This window comes from Martes martes (assembly GCF_963455335.1).
Source record: "Martes martes genome assembly, contig: scaffold_446, whole genome shotgun sequence".
Classification (NCBI taxonomy): domain Eukaryota; kingdom Metazoa; phylum Chordata; class Mammalia; order Carnivora; family Mustelidae; genus Martes; species Martes martes.
In genome coordinates, this window is record NW_027666560.1 from 10,211 (window position 1) to 32,561 (window position 22,351).

Sequence of the window (22,351 nt, forward strand, 5' to 3'; positions counted from 1 at the left end):
TATCCGGCACAATAAAGAAACTGACCATTTAAATCACTCATGCTATAAATTCATCCCTAAAGAACTGTAGCATTGAAATACAGAGGAATGGACCATTAAAAAATGGTGGTATGGTCCTTGTTGGACAATTTCTCTGGGGCCCCATGAGGTTATTCATGAGTGTGGGGGAAAACTGTGAAGAAGGAAGCTGTTATTCCAGATTTCAAGACAAGGGAAGGTTTTGCCCCAGGCGGAATTGATGGCTCTCTTTCTGGGTCATGGGTGGGCCTGCTTTTATTAATATACATATATATGTTTTTCAAATGCAGCCAGTTTTGCTTGGGGCTGGTGGTAGGAATTAAGGAATTCCTATTAATTAATAGGAATTAAGACATTCCTATTATGTGCATAAGTGTAGCTGGTAGGTAAGAGTATTTTAAAACATTGCTTTGTTTTTTGCATTATCTTTTCATAGTAAAATCTCAGAATTCAGTTTCTTTGGCTTGAAAAATCTTTTTTTTTTTTCAAGAAACAAATTTAATGCTGCAATAATAAATTATAAAAATATCCGAAAGCCTCATGGCTCTGCTTGTTGTGGTCTCTTTGAGCCAGGTCCATTATCTCTGTGCACTGGCTTGGACTGACTCGGTGATCGCTTTTTTTTTTTTTTTTTAAAACCCTGTGGGATGCAGAATCTCAGATGTCTGCAAAATAGCCCCAGAACAACACGAGTTAGCAGTATATATCTTCTGCTGTCTTTAATCTTAATTTTGGGGCAATTTTTTTCTCTGCACTCAAAACATACCAGAGGAAACCAGCTCACTTTTCAGTGCACGTTGCCTGGAGAAAGTGCCAGATAAAGCCTTCACAAACAAAGTGGGGGCTGCTTCTTTCCCTCAGAAGTTAGGAACCCCGTCTTCCCTGAGTCACCTGTCCGTGCTGGGGGAGGGGCTCCTTTGTATGAGTGGCCTGATGGTTCATGGGGCAGGAGCATGGACTGCAAAGGAGTCAAGGGGCCCTCATCCCTGCAGTGGCTCAAGAAGATGGCTCCTTCTCTAGGGCAGCTCATTGTGTGTGCAGCATTTGACATTTTAGCCCAGGTACAAGACAGACCAGCGCCTAGTGACAGTACAAGCACTCCCTTCTGCTGAAACTGTTCCTTTACCCATCCTGAGAGGAAACTGGGGTAGCAGACAGGCCAGGGAATCCACGTTTCCACCTCCTGGGCGTGAGGGGGGTAGCATCGTTTTGGCCCATGCTATTTGGAGCCTATGGGTAACAGCATATGCTGCCGTTCAGGGAATTGTTTGGGGATAAAATCATAATTTTTTTTTTAAAGAAAAAGGTTTTTTGTTTGGTTTTGTTTTTGCCTCATTCTATTAAACACCAGCCATTGGTGTTTTAAGGTGCTCTGAGAATCCCGTCGGCGGGATGTTTGGAAGGACAAATATTGATGTGCGCGCTAGAGAATTAAGACAAATGATAATTGAAAGAGATGATAAAAGCTAGTGGTTTCCTTGGGGAAATAATCACGAACTGCTGTCAGACTGATTCCAAGGAGAACATTACTTTATGTGAAATGTTTTTTAAACAGCTCAACCAAAGCATTACGCCAGATTACTTCTAGGGCGTCTCTCCGCTGTGTGTTTCTATTATGTCTCCACCTGAGGCTTCTCAGCAGAGGGTCAGTGTTCCAGCTGCCATGTTGAGCCTCTTCATGGTCCACACTCGGTTGGAAATGAGAAATTCCAGATTGCAGTCAGGATCCTGTTTGCGGATCCTGAAGAGAATTCTATAGTTTTACCATATTCATTCACCCTGTGGGTTCACTGTTACCGATTTGCGAAGTTATTTTTCTGTGTTAGCTCATGTTAAGCAGCTCCTGCAGTGTTCAGGGGTCTCTTTATTTTTTTAAAAAAGATGTTATTTATTTATTTTAGAGAGGGACAGAGAGAGCATGATGGGGGGAGGGTCAGAGGGAGAAGCAGAGGGAGAAGCCCGACGCGGGACTTGATCCTGGGACTCCAGGATCATGACCTGAGCTGAAGGCAGTCACTTAACCAACTGAGCCACCCAGGCACCCGGGTGTCTCTTTAATGAAGCCTTTGGCCTTCTTGTGGTGGAGACTGCTTGCCACAGTCTGCATTTGGGCATTTGTGTTGGGGTTATATTTGGGTCCTTCGTGTCTTGGTGACCCCTTTTACCCTCTAGAGATATCTGTCAGAGCCCCTCCAGAACTGCATTGTATTTATTGGGTTAAAGCAATTAAATTAAATTATCCCATGTTAAATTGTAACCCGGAACCTGGCACGAGGCATGAGTGTCCACTGAATGAATGAATGACTCCTGCTCAAGTCTCTTGGCCTCTTTCCAAAGGAAGCGATGCCGGAGACCTTCTATTTGCCTTTCCAGATCCTTTCCACCCTTCTTCTCCTCTTCTGCACCCCCAGAGGCTGACCGACCATAGCCTCCCTCTTCTCTGCCTTTGACAGTTAGTGTGGGTATATGACAGGACTGGATGTGCTAGGATTGGCTTTGTTCCTTTCTTCAATGCCTTCTCCATACAGTGTCCCCCTCTGGGTTCCACACATTCCTCTCCCTTCTTGTTCCTTCAGTCTGAGGGTTTGTGAGGGCTCCTTGGGGCTACTGGCCATGGGTATTATAATGGCCATTATTCCTTACTGGTTTCCTTAAACCCTGCCCACACCCTTATAAATAGTTTTTCTATTAAATTCTTCTCAAATTGGCCAGCAGGAAGGAGCCCACTGTATCATGCGAGAACTCAGACTGATATTTGCCTAAGTCATCCAGATGACAAAGTTAGCTCTAGTCTAGCTATCCTACTCTGTCTCTCTTGCATTATTTCAAGTAAACACTCTCTTCTAGGCCAGCCTGCCTCTAAATTAGAATCAAATATAGCAGGGGTCAGCAAACTACAGCCATGCGGGCCAAATCCAGCCTGCAACCTTTTTCTGTAAATGGAGATTTATTGGAACACAGCCATGACCATCGGTTTACTCACTGTCTGGGGCTTCTCTGAGCGATAGCAGGAGGCGAGGAGTTACAACAGAAACCGTATGGCCTGCAAAAGCCTAAAATGCTTGCTGTTTCCCCCCTTAGAGAAAGAGTTTACTGCTCCCTGATTTCGAGGGCCAGATGCTGGGGGACACTTAGGAGTGGCTACAGGATGAGGACATGGGGAGTTTTAAACCCCAGGCCTAGACATGTTTGCCCAAAACACTGTCTTGTGACCACTGGGCAAGGCACTCCCTCATGTGATGTGAGAAGAAGGTGACCAGGGAGACTGGGTGGCTCAGTGGGTTGAGCCTCTGCCTTTGGCTCGGGTCATGATCTCAGGGTCCTGGGATCGAGCCCCGCATCGGGCTCTCTGCTCAGCAGGGAGCCTGCTTCCCCCTCTCTCTCTGCCTGCCTCTCTGCCTACTTGTGATCTCTCTCTCTCAAATAAATAAAATCTTAAAAAAAAAAAAAAAAAAAGAAGGTGACCAAACCAAACTGGGAGGTATTTGTATTTAAATGTGCTTATAAGGTCTGTTTTCATAATTAGATAATTTCCTGAAAAGAATTGCTCTCCCTAATGTCTCAGCATTTCCCTGTCCAAGTTACCAGACTGCCCTTCGTGGGACAGCTGAGGTCTTGTTTGTATCTGTGCGACCACTGTCTGGAACAGAGTGACTGAAGCTCCGTATTGTTTGATCAAATGGTAACCAGCATCTACTTCAGAGAAGGAAAAAAAGTAGGGCGGGGGGTGGTGCACAGTATTAACTGGGAAGATACATCAATGTTCTCAGGCTTTCTGTGATTAGAGTCTCTGCCTGCTCAACCTTCACAGAACAAGATAATGGCTGTAAGAAAAGGCTGTGTACCCAGGAAAGGTGCCCCTCAGGGCATACTGGCTATATCACTTGTGGGGTTCAGTGCAAAATGAAAATGTGAGGCTCCTTGTTCGAAATTATTAAAGAATTTCCAGACAGTGTCTGCAGAGCACTGAGCCCAGCGGCGGCCCCTCGAAGATGGCACAGGTCGCACGCCCAGGAGGCTGGCCACTGAGAAGCCAGTAGCCTGTGGGAGATCAGTGAGGATTCCTTAAGTCTAGGGAACGGCAGGGCGCTCAGCTACCACAAGGGGGGTTTTCCTTCAGATGGGGAGTGGCTCTGTGTCCTACAAAAGCCCCAGTGGGGAGAGCCTGATGGGGTCAAGCGGAGTTTGCTCTGAATCAGAAGTCAGATGTCCCCAGGCCTTTGCAGTCTTTTGCTTAACCCAGTAGCTGGGCTTTCTCAGGCCCTGTTTGCTTCGTGTGACTGACATGACCTTAATGACACCAGTCCAACTCGGGTGCCCTCCGCCTGCCCTCAGACGCAGTCGTTTGGCAGAAGCAGCCGCACAGCTGCGCTGATATCCTGTGTCCTTGTCACCCCCACCCCGAGCGCCGCCACCCTTCACACATGGGCCTGTTTTCTTTCGCAGGGTCCCCGGTGGCATATAGATCTCCAGCCGTGGGCGGGCCCTGCTCAGTCCCTGGATGAAGAGGTCTTGAGGTTCCTGAGCTACATCAGCAGCCCCCAGGTTGTATTCCGGGTGCAAGCGGGTTGGGAAACACTGAAAGATACCGAGCGGCCCCCTTTAAAAAGGAGTTGGATCGGGGTGGGGGGTAGGTTCCCAGGGACCCCTGGGAGGGACTCGGTAGGGACAGAGTCTCTGAGGCCTTGCCGCATAAACTTACCACTTACTCAGAGGCAGACAAGATGCCTTCCATTTGCCTCAGCATCTTCTGCCTTCCAGGGGTATCCTCGTCTTGAAATGTTTTAATGATGCATCCCAATGTGTTTTAAAGATCCACTTCAGCAAACTGCTCTGCAAAGGCATTCGAAGTGGCAGATTCATGCCCGTGAGTAGGCAGTCAAGTGTGTCACAAAACAAACCCATCATCCGGAGGTTCAAGTTCCATTTTGTATCTGGAGGAATCTGCCTTTTCGCTTTGCTGCCGCAGATGCTTGGCAGACCGAGCCCCGCTAGGCGAGAGAGCCGAGGAGATGAGGCAGGCTGAGAAGCTCCCTTGTCCAAAGGCACTCAGTTCTCAGGGGACGGAAGATCCCGAGGGAGCATTGGCCTTTTCCGTAGTCACTTAACACACTGTGGCAGCACCGGCCCGGGGCTGAGTCTGTGCCCCCAGCAAGGAAAGGGACTGCCCACTCAGCAAAAGGGACCGTCCACTCAGCAGAGTCTATGGCTCTTGACACGTGAAGCAGGGGATTCTGTCCTCAAGTAGCCTGATCCTGGGGACAGGCACACACTAGAGAAGATCAAGGCCCGAGGGAAATTTCGCCCTGACCTGAGCTGAGAGGTGTTAGGAAATTAGGAACTCACACTGCCTAGAACGGGCCTCAGCCCCCTGGGAAGTGCCCTGGGGGCCTGGTGTGGCCCTGGAGGTCCTGGGCTCTTTTAACGTTCCTTCAGCCCACTGGTTCTGGGCATCCAACTTGTCCCCCGACACCTTCCTGGCAGCAGAGCCCATTTTTCATCTGTGGAAAGAACATGTTTCTACATCTTAGGAAGGCTACTTTAGGTGTAAAAGAAAGTCCCATTTTTCATTTGATGCAGTCAGACAATTGGATCTTAATATCTGTCACCTAGACATGGAAGTAAAAGCTTGTTGAATTAATCATCACTTATGTGGGATGATAAATTTGATCCCCGTGCTCTACATAATTTCATCTTATTTTGCTGCTGCAAATTAATTTGGTGGACTTTCATAGGCTTAATTAAAATGCTGAAATTTTAATTTTATGGTTTGGTTTCTACAGGAAGGACATGAAGTCTTTGACTTTAAGAAGCCCTTAAGGCACCAGAGAAAAATGCAAGGTGTTAACTTTATGAGTTGAATTTGAGAACTGTGGGCTCTACCTGCCACCCCCAAATAAATTGGCCAAGTAAAAGTCTCCAAATCCCATTTTATATGTATTTCAGCTTAATGTTCTGTAACTTATAAAAGGCATATTTACTTAGAAGAAGCTCATGAGCCATGAAAGGGTTATTTCAAGCCCCTCTTGGATTGTTCCCATGAGTTACATGTTGAGAGGAGAAAAGTTTTGAAGGGAAAAGAAAAGTATCCTACAAGGTAGCCTGATGTGACCCTGGGCAATTTATTTTGCTTCTCTGGCTCTCACTGTTCTGATCTTGAAAAGGAAGAGAGTTATTAAATTATTTCTTAGGTTTCTCCCAGTTCTCTGAGCTTATAGTCTGCCAAGAGTAGCAAAGGATCATTATTGACTAAGTGTTTTTGAGCACCTACTTCGTGCCAGGCCCTGGGAATACAGTCTCTGACCTCAAGCAGCTAAGAACTGTTGGGAAGGTAGGTAAATGTACGCATTATTCAGCTTGATGAGCAGAACAAGAAAGATCTGGGTGTTGGAGCTCACTAGAAGGATTTTCATCCTCCAGAGAAACTGAGATAAAGTTCTAGATCTCACAGTGGTTTTGCAATCAGGGGTCGTTTTGCCCTTGTGGGGTCCTATGTTTTCCTGGACTTCTAGGTCCCTGGGAAGCAGCAGGTGGGACCTCATCAGAGATGACAGGAACTCATTCTTAATCACGGTATTTTGCTAAACAGCGTTCCCTCCCCCTCTCTACGTAATGCAGACAGTTGTTTTTTTGTTTGTTTTGTTTTGTTTGTTTGTTTTTTGGCTGTTTTGGGGCTTAGGCTTCATTTAGAACTCCTCTTGACAATGAAAGCCTACAAAACTGGAAGAATATTAGAGTCACTGTTCCCCAAAATTTCCACAGTTAGCAGTCGTGAGTCATAACGGGCCAGGGAGGAAAAAACCCTCTCAAGGTCTTAAAGCAAATTCCACCCCCATCCTCTTATGCTGCTTTTTAAAATTAAAAAAAAAAAAAAAAAGATCTCCGTCAAATCTGTGTTCAAGCTTGCACAGCAATGCCCGGCATTTGCTGTGTTCGTCACTGATGCATTCATTCCTGAAGTCACCAGGCATTTGTCAAACCCCTGTTCGGTGGCTGGCAGTGACTAGGGTGGGCGAGCCGAATCACATACCCCCACTTACTGGCCGACCAGCTAGGGTGCACGAGGGTTGTGTGTTCTCTGACAGGGTGAGGGGATGGCTGGGGGAGCTTCCCCAGGCAGAGAAGCTTGGAAACAGAAGCACAGGGCAGGGGACAGCGTGACATAGACTGCAATGGGATGGCACCCCCTGGACTTGCACATTGCGGTGGCCCTGGTGGCACAAGACACGTGGGGACCTGAAACACCAGAGGACGGGAAACACCAGAGGATGGGATGTTTGGTGGCACATGCACAACATCGAACTCAGTTTAATTAGGTATCGTTTTCTAATGTCAAAGACCAGAATGACATCTCTGGGTTCTGGAGTCGATGAGACACTGCTGCTAACAAGAAATGGTTAAATCATAAACACAGTACTCTGTTCTAAGGGAAGGCTCCAGATCCAGCTTTTGTTGGCCACCCCCAAACCATATGCCTCTAGGAAGCAGGCCTTGCAGCACAAAATTAAGCAATAGTTGCTGTTTTTAAAAAGAAAAAATAGATTTTAAAACATTACCTATCATCTATCTGTCTAGCTATCATCTGTCCATCCATCCATCCATCCATCCATCTAATCATCTACCCATCTGTCTATTTGTGAGAATAACATAAAAATCCAAGTCCTGGAGATGCAAACTTTACAACTTTATAACAATCATATCTATTATATTTACTGCTACACACACACACACCCTGGGATAAAAGCAACAAAAATACCACTCTTTCCTTAAATTTTGCTTTCCAAAATAATGGTATTGCATATACATAGAGTTGATCGTCGAAGTGATTCTGCCAGAAGTCCCCAAATTTTAAGGGCTACCTTTGCCAGATTCTACTTAGGCATTGCCGGATATTCTGTTCCATCTTTTGGGATACCAGATGAAAGGAGAGTAAACTAGTCCCTTTAAGGGGTGCCTGGCTGGCTCAGTGGGTGGAACATGTGACTCTTGATCTTGGGGTTGCAAGTTCGAGCCCCACACTGAATGGAGAGATTAAAAAAAAAAACCAACCAAGGAAATAAATAAATAATCTTAAAAAAAAATAAATGAATCCCTTTAAATTAAATAACTAAAGTGAATTTCAGAAACTATTTTTTCCTGGAGTCTCTTCTCCTTTGTGCAGGCCTAATTTGCTAAAATTACAAGGGGAATTAGAAGGAAAGAACATAGTTTCTGGAGTTGGAGCTTAGCTAGGAGTTATTGCCCTCGATTATTTTGCTTGCAAGAGTTTATTGAAGCCCTGGCCATAAATCTTAACGAGGACGTTTGAAAAATCAATATTTAATTAATTTTTAGGAGCTGAATTTTACCGATTCCTCCTGGTTGTTTTCAAAAGCCAGTGTCTACCGGTGAGATGGTTAATAAATGGCCAAAATGGAAAACGCTCCTGTGTTATATTTTTGAGCTAGGAGAGGAAAGGGCAACATTAGCCGAGAGACTGAACGGAGACGAATGTCTTTCCAACAGGGATGTATCTGTGCAAGACGAAATCCGCGGAAGAAGAAGAAACGCTTGAAGTGTCACCTTTAATAGAATAAAACTCTCCTCCCCAACGTTGAAAGGAAGGGCTGCTGAACCTCAAAGCCCCAAACCTTGACCCTTATTATTTTCTGATTCCTGGAGGCCTTGCCCTAAGTGTCACTGCCTGCCTTGCTGGCTTTTTGCTGAGGGTAGGTTTGGAGGGGTTGCTGTTTTCATTTTAAAAGCACTGGCCCAAGTGTAGCCTCCTCCCAGAGTTTGCTAAGGCACAGGTGAGGCCAGGCTGGACCGTTTCAGTGGAGCTTTCCTCAAGGGCGTCTGTAAACCCCCAGGCCCACCTGCAGAAGCGTTGCCTGGAGGAGTGTGTCAAAAGGCATGTTCCCAGGCCTCCGCCTCAGGATTTGGACTTTACAGATCCAGAGTGGGACTCAGAGCTCTGTATTTTCAAGTACCTCCCGGGTCCAGCAGGATGTAGGTGGACCACACCTTGGGAAACACGGCGGGAAAGGCGAGACTTCAGTGTCAGTGGGGTTCGGAGGGAGTTGGGAACGAGAACCTGTGAGTGTCCATACCCTGTTTGGATTAAGAAGGTTCTTAGGGAAGAGTACACACAAAGAAATGGGAATCGTCATGCCGCTTTGATGAAAGTACTCTAGGAGGCTGCCCTAGAACAAATGGGACAGGCTTAGGAGGTCTGGCTGTGCTCTGGGGGCCTACAGAGCTGCCCAACTGGCCGTGTATGGGGGGCAGAGCATGCGGCAGAGTGACAGTGCTAATGTTTAAGGCACCGTAACCCGCCCACTAGTAAGGGGCCCAGTGAACACATAGAACGTTGATTAATTAGCTTAGCAGTTCTTCCTCCCTTGCTGGGTGAGTGGGGCCTAGGCAGTGGGCAGGCTGAGGCATAATTTCCACTTATCTGTGGGAGAACAGTAGGAAATGAATTGTACACATTAACATGTTGATGCACCCACTTAATCAACGTATTCTTAATCGTTGCTCAAGAGAAGATTTGATGCCACTGTTATTTTTTCCCTTTAAAGAGTGATAAGACCTCAGTTGAGAGAAAAGAATACATACACAGGGTTTCACATTTCAAGCTTCCCTCTAAAATGTCCAGATCCTAGCAATGGACTCTCTCCTTTATCTCTGATAAATGGTGCCGGATGATTTTGTCAGGTCAGCAGCCCTAGGTGACAGCAGGATCAGGGAGGTGCCGTGTGAGTTGAATAGGCTACGTATATATAAGCTTTTCAGATTAGAATTTTGGAAGCTCCATTAAATAAAAGAATTGGGCAAACTTAGAGTATCTTCTTCAGAAGAAAATAAGTTGCTGTTATGTTTTCCAATGAATCAGAGCAAGTAGCCCGAGAACATCCTTGGCTCATGCAGTGCTCTGTTGTCCGTGATGTGACAGCCAGAGCTGCTGCCCGATTCATGGAGCGTAATGATGATGATGGGCGTTTGGAGGGGTTCGGGGGAAAACTGATGCTCGTTATGTCATATGGGCCACGGAAGAATATCTTGGCCACAGAACCTGCTTCCTTTGGTTCCAGCAGCCTCCATCATGCACACTGTGCCAGCCTTAAACACAAGTCAGAATTCCTTATATGGTATATTTGTTTTATGTGCATTTGAAATCAGAGACTTGCTTCTGCTTGATTTAGATACATGTTCCCTTTGATTTTCTTATCTAATTTTCATAGTTGAGCTACAGAAGTGCTTTGGTTAGCTCGGGCAGAGCTTCCTTCCTGCGTGGGGCTCCTGCTCTTCTCCCCTAGGAGGAAGCTCATTAGTATAGGGTTTCACGAAGAATACGGTTTGGGGAGCAGGGACGACAAATGGATCTCACTTGACCCTTGATGAGCCGCTTACCTGGGATAGTGCATGCGATCTTTCTGGACCACGGTGGTCCCAGCTTATCTGCCTGAGACAAGGAATTGATAATCTATATCCTTCTGAGACCTGTGCCCACAATCGTATCTCACAACTTCCTGTGGGAACACTGTGGGTTACAGACCTCTGTGTTTTGTCAACACCGTTCTCCTTGTCCGGAATGCCCTTCTTGATCTCAGCTTCTTGGTCAACTTCTGTTCATCCTCCAAGGCTAACACACCTCTGCAAAGCCTTCCCAGACCCCTCCTCTCTGCCACCTTTGCTCCTGACTTGGTCTGTCTTGCGTACTCTGTGCTATATAGCTATAGTAGTCCTTAACTTCCCTTCGAACCTACCTATAGTCTCCACAAGGCTCCTTCTAATCCAATATTTAGAGTTTCTCTGAATATTTGGCACGGTCTTGTGTTTCCCCGAGGAGAGGAGTAGTTAGCAGTGGAGAAGGACATAACTCTGCTGTTACGGTTTTCAGGGACTGGGGAAGCATAACTCCCTACCTGCCATTTATCATCCAACGCTTTAAATTATTCATATTGATTTCCAATCCTTACAGATTGCATGCAATCACATGAGCACAGACAGCCTAGCTACTGACGCCAGCCCTGCAGAGAAGCCCTGGTCAGTCTGTCTTGATGACAGGTTTGCCTTAGTGCATCAAATCCGCAACAAGCAATGCCGCCTCTACTCTTTAGGGTAAGTGCCTTTTATTGCGGAAGAACACGAAACACTCCTGCGAGTGGCCAAGGCTTTTTCGGCAACACAAAGTTACGCACGGTCAACAGGTGCTGGGCTTTGCTTCCTGCCATCGTTTCAGACCCCGCTGGCTGTCATGTAACTGTGAGCACTGCCCTTGCGGGTCACCGGAAGTGGCTGGGGCCATTTTCTCTCCCATTACCTACACTTAGTTGGTAAGTTGGCAACTTCAATTTTCAGCATAATGAGGATGGTCCTTTGGGTGAAGCCAATGATTTCCAGCTAGAATTACAGCGTCCTTATTACAAAGAGAATATTAAGAATTAAGAAGAGAAGGAACAGCGGGCATATTGGAAATTCTATACATACTTAGGATGAGTGACCCGAGATGAATGATTCCACTGTTGGATTTTTATGTTTTGTGCCCATGGTAAATCCATCTTTAAAAAAAGAAAGAAAAGGGAATTCTTGTGAAAACAGTGTGATTTTGTCACACTGTCACGAAATATTAATATTCCGGTATTCAGGACGAAAGTGACCTAAATACACAAATGGATTTAGAGAGTTTTCTATAAAAGGACAAATAGTAATGAGACTATTTCACCAATTATAGCAGTACTCACATCCAGACCTGAACTTACAAATATGTGTCTCAGGAAAAAAAAAAAAAGACAGAAAAGAGTTATTTTTATTGGGGACACCCTATTCCACAGACTCTCTGTGGAAGCTGTGTGATGAGGTTCTTAGGCAGGACCGCTGACGTCCATTACAGAAGTGCTGGGGACCTTAACAGGTGTCTTGTGCTTTCTTCTCACTGATAGATTTCATCACTTCTGTGATTCACATTCAGGCACGTGAATAAGAACCGTCAATGTGAATCCTAGATGATGGGGTTGGCGGGGGGGGGGGCGGTTAGGTCTACATTTGTGTATGTGCCCAGAGGATCACCATCGATGTCCAACTTTACCAAACAAGAATTCTTAGTTGCAATCCTTGTGGACTTTTTGTAAAAACGAAAGGTTCAAGTAAGAGTTTCAGGATAATGGAAACGTTCTTCTATGGCTTCAGTGAAGTCTGTATCAGGGGGGCTTGGTACACACAGTAGGCACTCAATGTATGTTTGCGACATAAATGATTGCACCAGATAAGGAGACTAGGGAGAGACGCTGGTTATGCTGTGATTTAAACCAGGAGGCTAAGGTTTAGGAAAATAGTTCCTCAGCCATTAGAACAGAAGGGAGCCTACCAGCTTTGCTTCTAGCTTGTAGAAAGAATGGAGAATTTTGACAGTAGACTTTATTTTCTATCATGTTAAAAATGTATGAAAGTAGGTCATAAAAATAATTCCATAGTACCACATGCAAATTGGAGAGCTCAACTTGGTCCTGTTTTCTTGCTCTGAACTGCCTTTATGTTTTACATATTATTTTACACCCTGGAATAATCTCATTTAAAGCATATCCCTGAGTAAAATGAAAACCGGGAAAGCTGTTGAGGGGAGAGATCTTTAAAATTCCTTTTTGCTTTCTAATACTTCAGAGCCATTCGATAAGAGAATCCTGCTCTAAGATTTCAGATGACTTCATGTAAAAAGGTAGTTTCTTACTTCCATTGAAATGCTCACTATTCAAACTCAGCTTTCTAAAGAGCAGATAGGGACAGTTGAATTCTTCAGGGAACGGACGTGACTAGATGATAAGGGCCAACTTTGACTCAAAACCGAAAAATGCTTAATTGAAGACTAGAAATTAAAGAAAATATTTCCGATGGGTGAAGGAAGGATGCTTTGGGTTGTGGATGTACAAGGAGGTTGCCCTGTGACTCAGGACAGGGTCAGGATAAGCCTACCCCCTTCGCAGGTGGATTGCTCATCTGGAGGCAAGTAAATGGCCAGCTGACATTTCAGTTGATGCTGAGGGAAGGCAGAGACCCAGGCCAGAAGTGGTGGTCCTGAAATGAGGCTCAAGAACAGGGAATGTGGGCCCTGGGTCCTCAGGGTTTGGGAGGATGGGGGTAGTTGTGAGATGGCAGAGAGGGCAGGGGGCAGGTGGGTCATGGGACCCCTACACCAGGCCAGTTTGTGCTCTGAGCCCCTGGGCTGTGGCAGCAACAAGACTGTGTCACTGCTGTGCCCTGTCATTCCAGGCACACTGAGGATGGCAGATAAAGCCACAGCTAGGGGTAGCCTTCCTAGACAGGGGGAAAGGGATCTGAGCACAGAGGACCAGAAGACAAGGGCTGCATGCCTTTCCTCCGTGCCAAGAACTAGAGGAGGAATCAAGTTCACCTTGTCTCGGAGTCTGGAACGTCTTTACTAGGAGTCAGACCTTTTTTTTTTCCTGCAGCTAATGTAAAAGCATTTCTCTGGGAGAGTGTGTGCACTCTGGGTGAAGCTCAGTTGAGAATTAAAATCGGATCCTTTTCAACTTTAAAATGGGGGTAGAAGAGACCAGTTAAGATAGGGGAAGGTGCTGTATAGGAAGGTTATGTCACCAGAAGGGGGAGGAGAAGAGGAAGGAGGGGCTGTGGGTTTAGGTGCTCATGTCCTCTGCCTGACCTCTTCAGCTGGGGGCTGCCCTGAGCATCTTCTGTGTGAGGGGGAGGGTGCGGGTGGGGTGGGAGGAGGGTGATAGCTAAAGCAAGTGGGGGAAAATCACCTATTTTATCCTGCCCATCAAAGACTGTTATTTCAGGGGTAGACATGAGAGTGGAAGAGGGAACTTGAGAAGGGATCGTGCATAAGACCATCTTTTTATTTTTATTTTTTATTTTTTAAAGATTTTATTTATTTATTTGACAGAGATCACAAGTAGGCAGAGAGGCAGGCAGAGAGAGAGGGGGAAGCAGGCTCCCCGCTGAGCAGAGAGCCCAATGCGGGGCTCGATCCCAGGACCCTGGAATCATGAGGAAAGCAGAGGCTTTAACCCACTGAGCCCCCCAGGCGCCCCAGTCCATCTTTTTAATCTCTTCTATAGTTCTCTGGTAGGTGGCACCATTTGGTTTCGAGGCATAAATTCTCAGCATGAGACAGAAGAATGTTTGATAGATGACACGTGGTTAGGCAACAACCGGTATCTTGGGTGGGAAAGCTGGGACTTCTGGGTGCCATGAGCATTTCACGAGGAATGACTGAGATCCAGAGCCAAACCTTTTCAACTTGTAGGAGTTTAATTAACACAGCCGGAGTTCTGGTGTAGATGAATGAGAAATCAGAAAATCATGGACCCAAGGATCCTTTTTAGATAATTTTTTCCCTAATCACAAACCCCCCACTGCATGAAATTTTAATGGCATAGATAAACTGTATATCTGCTTATGTAATGTATGTATCTGTGCCTTCTGTGTAAAAAGGGGAAGTTTTCTTGGCTCCTAAGAATGGGTTTTTGCCCCCTTAGGGGTGATATCATCCCTGTTGAGAATATATGTTTTAGATGAAATCTTGGCATTTCATGAAATGTTATTTAACAAAACTAATAATTATAACATGTTTTTATCCACTATTCAGTGTCATTTATGCTTCAAAAAACCTATTTCTCCCCCTCTAGTAGCTGCCAGTTTACAGATCTAATTGTAATCACCTCAATAATTAGATAATAGATAACCTAATTATCTATTAGAGCTCATAATAGATCACCACTTGGCCAGATTCTCTGGGTCCTGCAGGGTTGAAGAATGGGTTAGTAAAATTCCTGGGGACACCGTTGTCCAGTTGTGTCACTTCTTCCCATCCTTATGCCTTCAGTGGTTGTAGTTAGAAACCTTTCCTGTATCTGCTTTTATTTTTTTTTTTAAACAACTTTGTTGAGTTGTAATTCACATACCATACAGTTCACTCCTTTAAGACATACAATTCAATGGTTTCCGGTCACTAGAGTCAAATATAGAACATTTTCATCACCCCGAAGAGGAAGCCATAGACCCAGTGGCAGTCATTCCCAATTTCTCCCCAACCCTTTCCCACTTTTCACCCCTTGTCCTAGGCAACCACTAATCTACTTTCTGTTTGTAGATTGGCCTTTCCTGGACAGTTCATATAAGTGGAAGCATACAATATGTGGCCTTTTGTGACTGGCTTTTTTCACTTAGCATCAAGGTTTGCTCTTGTAACATGTATCATTACTTCATTCGTTTTAATGGCTAAATAATATTCCGTTATATGGATATACCACATTTTATTTATTTACTCGTCAGTTGATGGCTATTTGGGTTGTTTCCACTTATGGGCTCTTGTGATAATGTTGCAGTGGACATTCATGTACAGGTTTTTGTGTGGACATATGTTTTTACTTCTCTTGGATATATTTTTTCCTTTTTCCTTTGGTAACAGAGCTCGTGAGTTTTGTGGCACCTTGCTGAAGACCGCATTCCCTAGCCTTCCTTGAAGCTCCAAGTGGCCATATGATTAGCTTTGAGCAGTGAGATACGAGTGAATGTGGTGTTGTGCAACGTCTAAGCCACGCCCTAAGAGGAAAGGATGTGACCTTCATTCCCCTCTTAACTGCCCCCCCCCCCCCCCCCCGCCCTGGAATGCAGATGTGGTGGCAACAACTCTCTTAGATCATGAGATAGGAGCCTTATGATATACATTTCTTGCTTCATGGAATAAATGTTAAGCAAAACATTCCTATAAAGTAGAATTTTCTACAGTGAATTCTCTTTTCAAGTTAAATAAGAACAGAAAATGATTTTCTTACAGACCAAGTATATTTTTGCTGTAACTAATAGTTTTGGTTATTTTATTTTTTCCTATGGTTATTTGTTCAGAAATCTTTCTTCATTAAGACTTGTGAGCTTCAGTTCAAGGGTTATATTTTATTTATCTATTTGTCTCTGGTGTCTAGTATAATGCCTTAAACATACTAAAGTGCTTTTTGAAAAGTATTTATTTATTTGAGAGAGAGAGAGTGAACAAGAGAGAGAGCACAAGCTGGAGAAGGGATAGAAGGAGAGGGAGAAGCAGACTCCCTGATGAGCAGGGGGCTTGACATGGGGCTCGATCCCAGGACCCTGGGATCATGACCTGAGCCAAAAGCAGATGCTTAACTGACTGAGCCACCCAAGCGCCCCTTAAAGTGCTTTATAAATATTTATTTATATACACAAATGAGACAGTGAAACATAGCCTGCCCCATGCCGTGTTGGATACTGTACTATGTATTCGGGGAATTACAGACCCTACCTGATTTTCTAGTTTTCTCTCACTTGGAACAGCATTTTATAGATCTGTCTGTCAGCCCTCATCTCATTGCACAGCACGTGGGATTCAGAAATAAGCAGAATATTACATTGCACGTTAGCTAAGTTGAATTTAAATAAAAACTTGAAGAAGCACCATTTGAATAAATGAAAGTAAGAATTACAGACCCTGATTCAGTGAACACTGTTTATTATTTTCCAATTTAGTACACTTACGTCTTAAATGTATTTTATTTAGTAAAAGTAACATAAGTTAACTCCAAAATGACAAATTTCAGTATTTTCATGTTATTTAGGGTATCGTACAAAATAGTTCCTCACTATATGATGATGAACTTAAATATGTATGTGTGTGCTTATGGTATCTCTGGTAGAGAACACTTGTACGTGTGTAGAGAATTTCTGGAAGGATACACAAAAAATTGCTAAGTGTGATTATCTCTAGAAATTGGTGGCCAAAATTTCTAGGGCTAGAAAATGTCAGCTTTTCATTCTATCTATTTCTTTGAACTCTTCTATAAATATTGCTATTTTTTCATTATAAAAATTAGTTTAAATTGAAAACATACCAATATACAATAAAGTGCCTTACTAAAAAAAGTTAGTTACAGAAGTGTATGTGCTTAATTTAATTCTTAAATTTTTTTGAAGTCTTGATTAAAACACATGGTTTAGAGTGGAGAATGTTTCCTTGAAAACTATTTAGAAAACTCAGAGAAAGAAATTATTCACATTTCTCTACTCTAGAAAGTTTACATACAAATTATATTTAATGAGGACTTTCTTGATACAGTGTTTTCTTAGTAAAGTTACAAAACTGCCATTTTCCATGAGATGACCCATAATAACACTGGTTTGCTCATCTAAGTTTCAACATATTCAATTAAGTGAAAAATTCCTTGGGGCAGGTGAATTTGGCAACATTCTGATCTATACAGAAAGAAATCTGTCTACTAAATAATGTTTTGTCATTTTTATTCAATTCTTGGACATACAGTGCATGGCAGGTTTATAAGTTAGCTATTGCTGTATAACAAATCACTCTAAATTTCAGTAGCTTAAAACCATTATTTATTATGGCTTATATGTTTCCAAATCAGCTGGGCTTCTGTTGATTGAGGTTGGGCTCAGCTGGGAGACTATGTCAAGGTGAGGTGGCCAAGGGCAGTTCTGTTTTTCATAGAAGGCTGGTGGTGTCACAGAGGCTGGGGTACCTCTACCTTTCATGTCTTGTATTTTCCTGACACAGCAAGTTTTCATCATGAGCATGATACGAGAGAGTGGACAGAAGTACTTAGAGCCTAGGTCAGGACTGGTATACTGTCACTTCCTTCCAAAAAAGAAATCACATGGTCAAGCCAAAAAATCAAGGGGCAGAAAGGGACACCCTGCCCATGATGAGCAGAGCATGGCAGTGGTATGGATGAAGGGTGAAGAATTAGAGCCAACAAGTCAGTCTGCCACACCAGATTAGATGATGGAAAAATTGGGGGACACTAGGATAGAGACTACAATGGGCTGAGCTGGGTGGGTTCGATAAGAGATAAAAATTAGGAAACAGTATCTTTTGGGTAAAGGAATGGTAACGTTTGTGAGAAGAGTGCTAAATCTTCCAGCCAAGAGGGTAGAGAGAATTACAGGTAAGGGACAGCAGAAAGTTAAAGTGCCATGGGTCCAGTGAGGGGGAAATCAGTGGAGTAGAAGTGAAAACAAGGCAAATGAAAGTATAGTCAGAATGTCTAGGGGAGGACCTCTGTACCGAAGACTTATTTTAGTCAACTAAAAGCAGGTAAATAATTGTTAACCAATGAGCTTGTATGTTTCCATAATATGAAATATCTGAGACAGTAAAGTCTAAGAGAATGAAGCATTCACGAGGTTCAAGTTCAGTTGATGTATTATAGATACTCTGGGAGATTTTGGTATCTTAAATCACATCTAAGTATAGTATTTCAGGCAAAGAAGCCGTAATCACCATTTAAAAAAATAATCCTCTTCCATTTAATTTCATGTTTTTCATCCAAACTGATGCTTTAATCAAAGTGATGAATATAACTCCACCAAATACGTCTGAGTAATATGACAGAGTTAATTAAAAATGTGTTAATTATATGAATGTTCTGCATGATATGTTACATACTGCGTTCGTAGGTACAGCTAATTCAAAAATTATTCCTCCTGTTGATGTGACTTTAAGTGAGGTATCTCCTCTATTTCTTGAGTAGAACCACACACAGTTGCCTTTTCTTTAGCTGTACTATTTTATTTTATTTTTTTTTAGCATTATTATCATCAAACACACCTTATTTATTCAGCTCTTTGATGTATGAGGTCAGTTAAGGTATACCCATAGGTAGTTGCCTGTAGGTCATCTTCTGACATGTTAAATGTCCTCATTAGGCAGGGCTGATTTCCTCTATTATTGTTCTAATTACTGCTTTCATTTTTTTTTAATTTAATTTTTTTCCAGTGTTCCAAAATTCACTGTTTATGCACCACACCCAGTGCTCCAAGCGATATGTGCCCTCCATGATACCCACCACCAGGAAGCTGTACTATTTTAAAACACATTCCATTTCTAAGGAAACAGCTATTGTCTTTAAGTCAGGCCTCATGCATCGTGGCCATTAGAATGGAGACAAATTACCTCATTAGCAAAATGCATCTCTCCCTAAGGGAACCGATCCCGGCGCTTTTATTTTTGACGTCTTCTGAGAAAGCCTCTTAAGATCACTGGATCGTCTTGTTTCGTTGCTGCTATGATTCACATCTTTGTAAAAAATTAATTTGGCATGCCTCTACATGTTTGAACATGTGCTTTGCTGGTCTGCATTTAGCAGATGATATCTCTGCTTGCTTGATACCCAGAAGCTCTTAGATCTAATGCTTTTTGTGATAGAAGAAGGTTTATTGACTGTGTGCAGTTAGCCATGTGTTAAAACAGGAGAAAGCTTGGTAAGAGTAAGAAAATTGGCCTGAGAATTGTCTTGTCAATCCAACACTTTTGCTTCATATTGTTTTGTTGTTACTGATTTCCATCCTCTTTCTTTCTAGGCTGGGGAGTGACGATACGCAGTTTGAGGTTAGCTTGGCCAACAGTGGATGCGAAGTCCATCGTTTCGATCCTAGCGTGAAGTCGGCTCATCTTCTGAAGAGTCGGCGCCTCTGGTATCACCGCTTGTCCATCGACTGGCGGGACCCACACCCAGCTGTGGCAGCCCAAAACCCGCATAGCAACACCCGAAAGCTGGGCACCATTTTGAATGAATTTGGGCATCACAAGGTGAGAGTTTTCATTTGATTGCATAATGAAATTAAGTGAACAAACTCATGAACTTGAAAAAAAAAATGCAAACGCAGAATTGGACAGTCGAGGATCCAGTTTCAAACTTCGTGATGATCGCCCGTCATTATTTATAGCGTCAGCTCCGTAGACATAAAGTTTTGGCAAAGATCGAGGTCTTTAAGTTGATTTGTAGATTGCACTTGCTGTTGGGTAGTGCTAGGGTTTTGGCTAAGACTGGGCAAGGAAGTGAGAAGCCTACTTCTGGCAGGGGCTCAAGAGTCCCATTTTCATTTGGCAATTGACTTAAAATGTTCAGATGGAGCAAACTACTTATGTCGGTCCCAAATACAAAGTAATCGGGGCCAGGTTTTTGTTTGATAAGAGATCACCCACGTATCGTGTTTCTCACTGCTGTAGCAACTGTCTTGAGTCTCCAGACTCTGGAAGGCCAGAACATACGTTATGTCTGATTAAAATGAACTTTGTAAAATGGAATAGACATTCTTTGTGTCGCAACAGATAAAATTGTGTCAAAAGATGTCAGATCTCTGCAAGTGTCTTCTTGTGAATGGATAGCAAAAAGAAACTCAGTCTTTGAAGCGTGTTCCTTGAAAGCAAAATTTTTGGTGTAAACCCGAGGCAATTGCACTCTGTAGGCAAATACTAGATAGTTCTCCTGAGTGTACTTGGCCTGTGTTGGTTTGCCAACCCTTCCCAGGCTTGGCCTATTTTACCTTCCTGTTCTCAGCCAGAGATGACATGTGGTTTAGAACATGCCAGAATGGGTGTTTCTGAAAAACAGCGTACATGGAATTCAATTTTAAACTTGAGTTGCCTGCCTGACCTTTAATACAAGGGCTTGTCCTCTGTTCTGTTTTTTTCTTCTCCTCTTCCTCCTCTTGCTCCTTGTCCATTTTTTTTTTTTTAACTCCCTTTCCTTGGACAGCAGGAGCTTCTTCAAGAACCACTTCAAAGAATTTGCTGCTCTTCTAACGTGTGATTAACTACAGATTTGTATTTTGCTCCGCCATTGACAGGAACTAGCATTTAATAATTAGGAGAATTAATGCAACATACACAGGATTTGGGGGATAAAATCTCCAAACAGAAACTGAAGTGGGAGCATTTTTCAGAACTTTATTTTATTTTTGCCACTTGTTACCTTCAGAGACCTGTGTTTTTTGTGGGTTTTTTTTTTTTTTTTTTTTTTTTTTTTTTACAGCTGAAAATTACAGGCTTGATTCTCTAATATGTCAACTCTTGGTGATTCAGACAGCCAGCTACAGAGTCTTTGTGTTCATTTGGGACTCCCTTTGCTCTTCCCTAAGGCTCTTTATACCCTGGCCCTATCTGCCCTCACTCTTCAAAGAATAGACTTTGTCGAGACTGCTTTTTGGGAGAATATTTCAGCAAAAGATTTGGTAAATGTGAGGATAAAATAAGGCTTTGAAGAATGACCCGTGGATAAATGTATCCAAGCCACATTTCCTATGAAAATGTGTTTTCAGATAATCAGGTATGCACCGGAATTGTGTTTGTTTAACTCCGTAGGAGCCACACAGTGGGCAAAGTTTTATGCTGAGGATGAAGCATGAGATCTTTTAATGAGATCTTCTTTTATGCTGCTCCTGGGCCAGCAGAAATATTTACAGTAGTACCTAAAAAGGATAAATCTTTTAAAGGATGTTTTTAATATTCCTAAGGCTACTTATTTTTATTAAAAACATTGGTAATGACACCTAAAAATGGTTGAGATGGTAAATTTTATGTTATGCATATTTTGCCACCAAAAAAACAAAAACAAAAACAAAAACACAAACAAAAACACGAAAGGGATCTGGGCCAGAATTGCCAGGTATATATTTGCTGCTTTAAAAATGATCCCGGGGTCGTGGGATCAAGCTCCACGTTGGGCTCTCTGCTCAGTGGGGACCCTGCTTCTTCCTCTCTCTCTCTGCCTGCCTCTCTGCCTACTTGTGATGTCTGTCAAATAAATAAATAAATAAATCTTTTAAAAAAAAATTCCATATGGAGGATTTTGAAAGATTCTGATATTCTTTCTTAGGTGGTTTTTTGGTTTGTTTGTTTGTTTTGGCAAATGCTTTAAAACAAAGCAGCGAAAATGAAACCCATCAGTGAGTGAGTGCTTCCATTAGGAACAGGCCTCTAGAAGCTATGTGGTGCCAGATAAAAGGAAACTTCATTTCTGGCCTGCAGCAAGCAAGGTCTGTTTTCATTTTCCTGCATGTGTACAGACACGGGTAAATAAGAGGTAGCCCTGGCGGGGAAAGCAAGTAGAAAACTCTCACACACATGTCTGTCCTGAGTCTTGTCTTCTTCACTCATTTCTTCTGCTACCGACTTTAGAAACCAGAAGGGGTTTTGTTGTGTTATTTTCACCTCATGATGTAAAACTGTTTCATACAGTTAGGAGGTGTTTTCTACGGGAAGCCGTGATTTTTCTTCTTCTCTTTATTCATCCCTAGATTCTAACCACTCAGGCCAAAAGGAAAAGCCAGACTCTGAGAGGGTGACAGAAAGACGCATGGGGCTTTTGTTCTGCTTTGAAAACTCTTGGGTAATTTTAGTTGCCAGCTGTAAATCAAAACTATTTCTCCCATCCAACTACTAACCAGGCCCGACCCTGCTTAGCTTCCGAGATCAGACGAGATCGGGCGCGTTAAATCAAAACTATTTCTAAAGCATCAGGTGAGAGCAGCAGCATCAGCAAAAGTGGGAAAACAAGAA

The 22,351-nt window shown here is 43.3% G+C and overlaps 1 protein-coding gene across 1 annotated transcript; it reads left to right on the forward strand.

Moving 5' to 3' along the window:
* Positions 1-971: 971 nt before the first annotated feature.
* Positions 972-19,600, forward strand: LOC308337935 (putative methyltransferase-like protein 24; the record flags this gene model as incomplete). Its single annotated transcript, XM_080831486.1, has 4 exons — positions 972-1,079; positions 4,465-4,563; positions 10,982-11,121; positions 19,372-19,600. Coding segments are annotated over 4 exons (576 nt in total), but the record flags the coding sequence as incomplete, so codon positions are not given.
* Between the last annotated feature and the right edge of the window lie 2,751 nt (positions 19,601-22,351).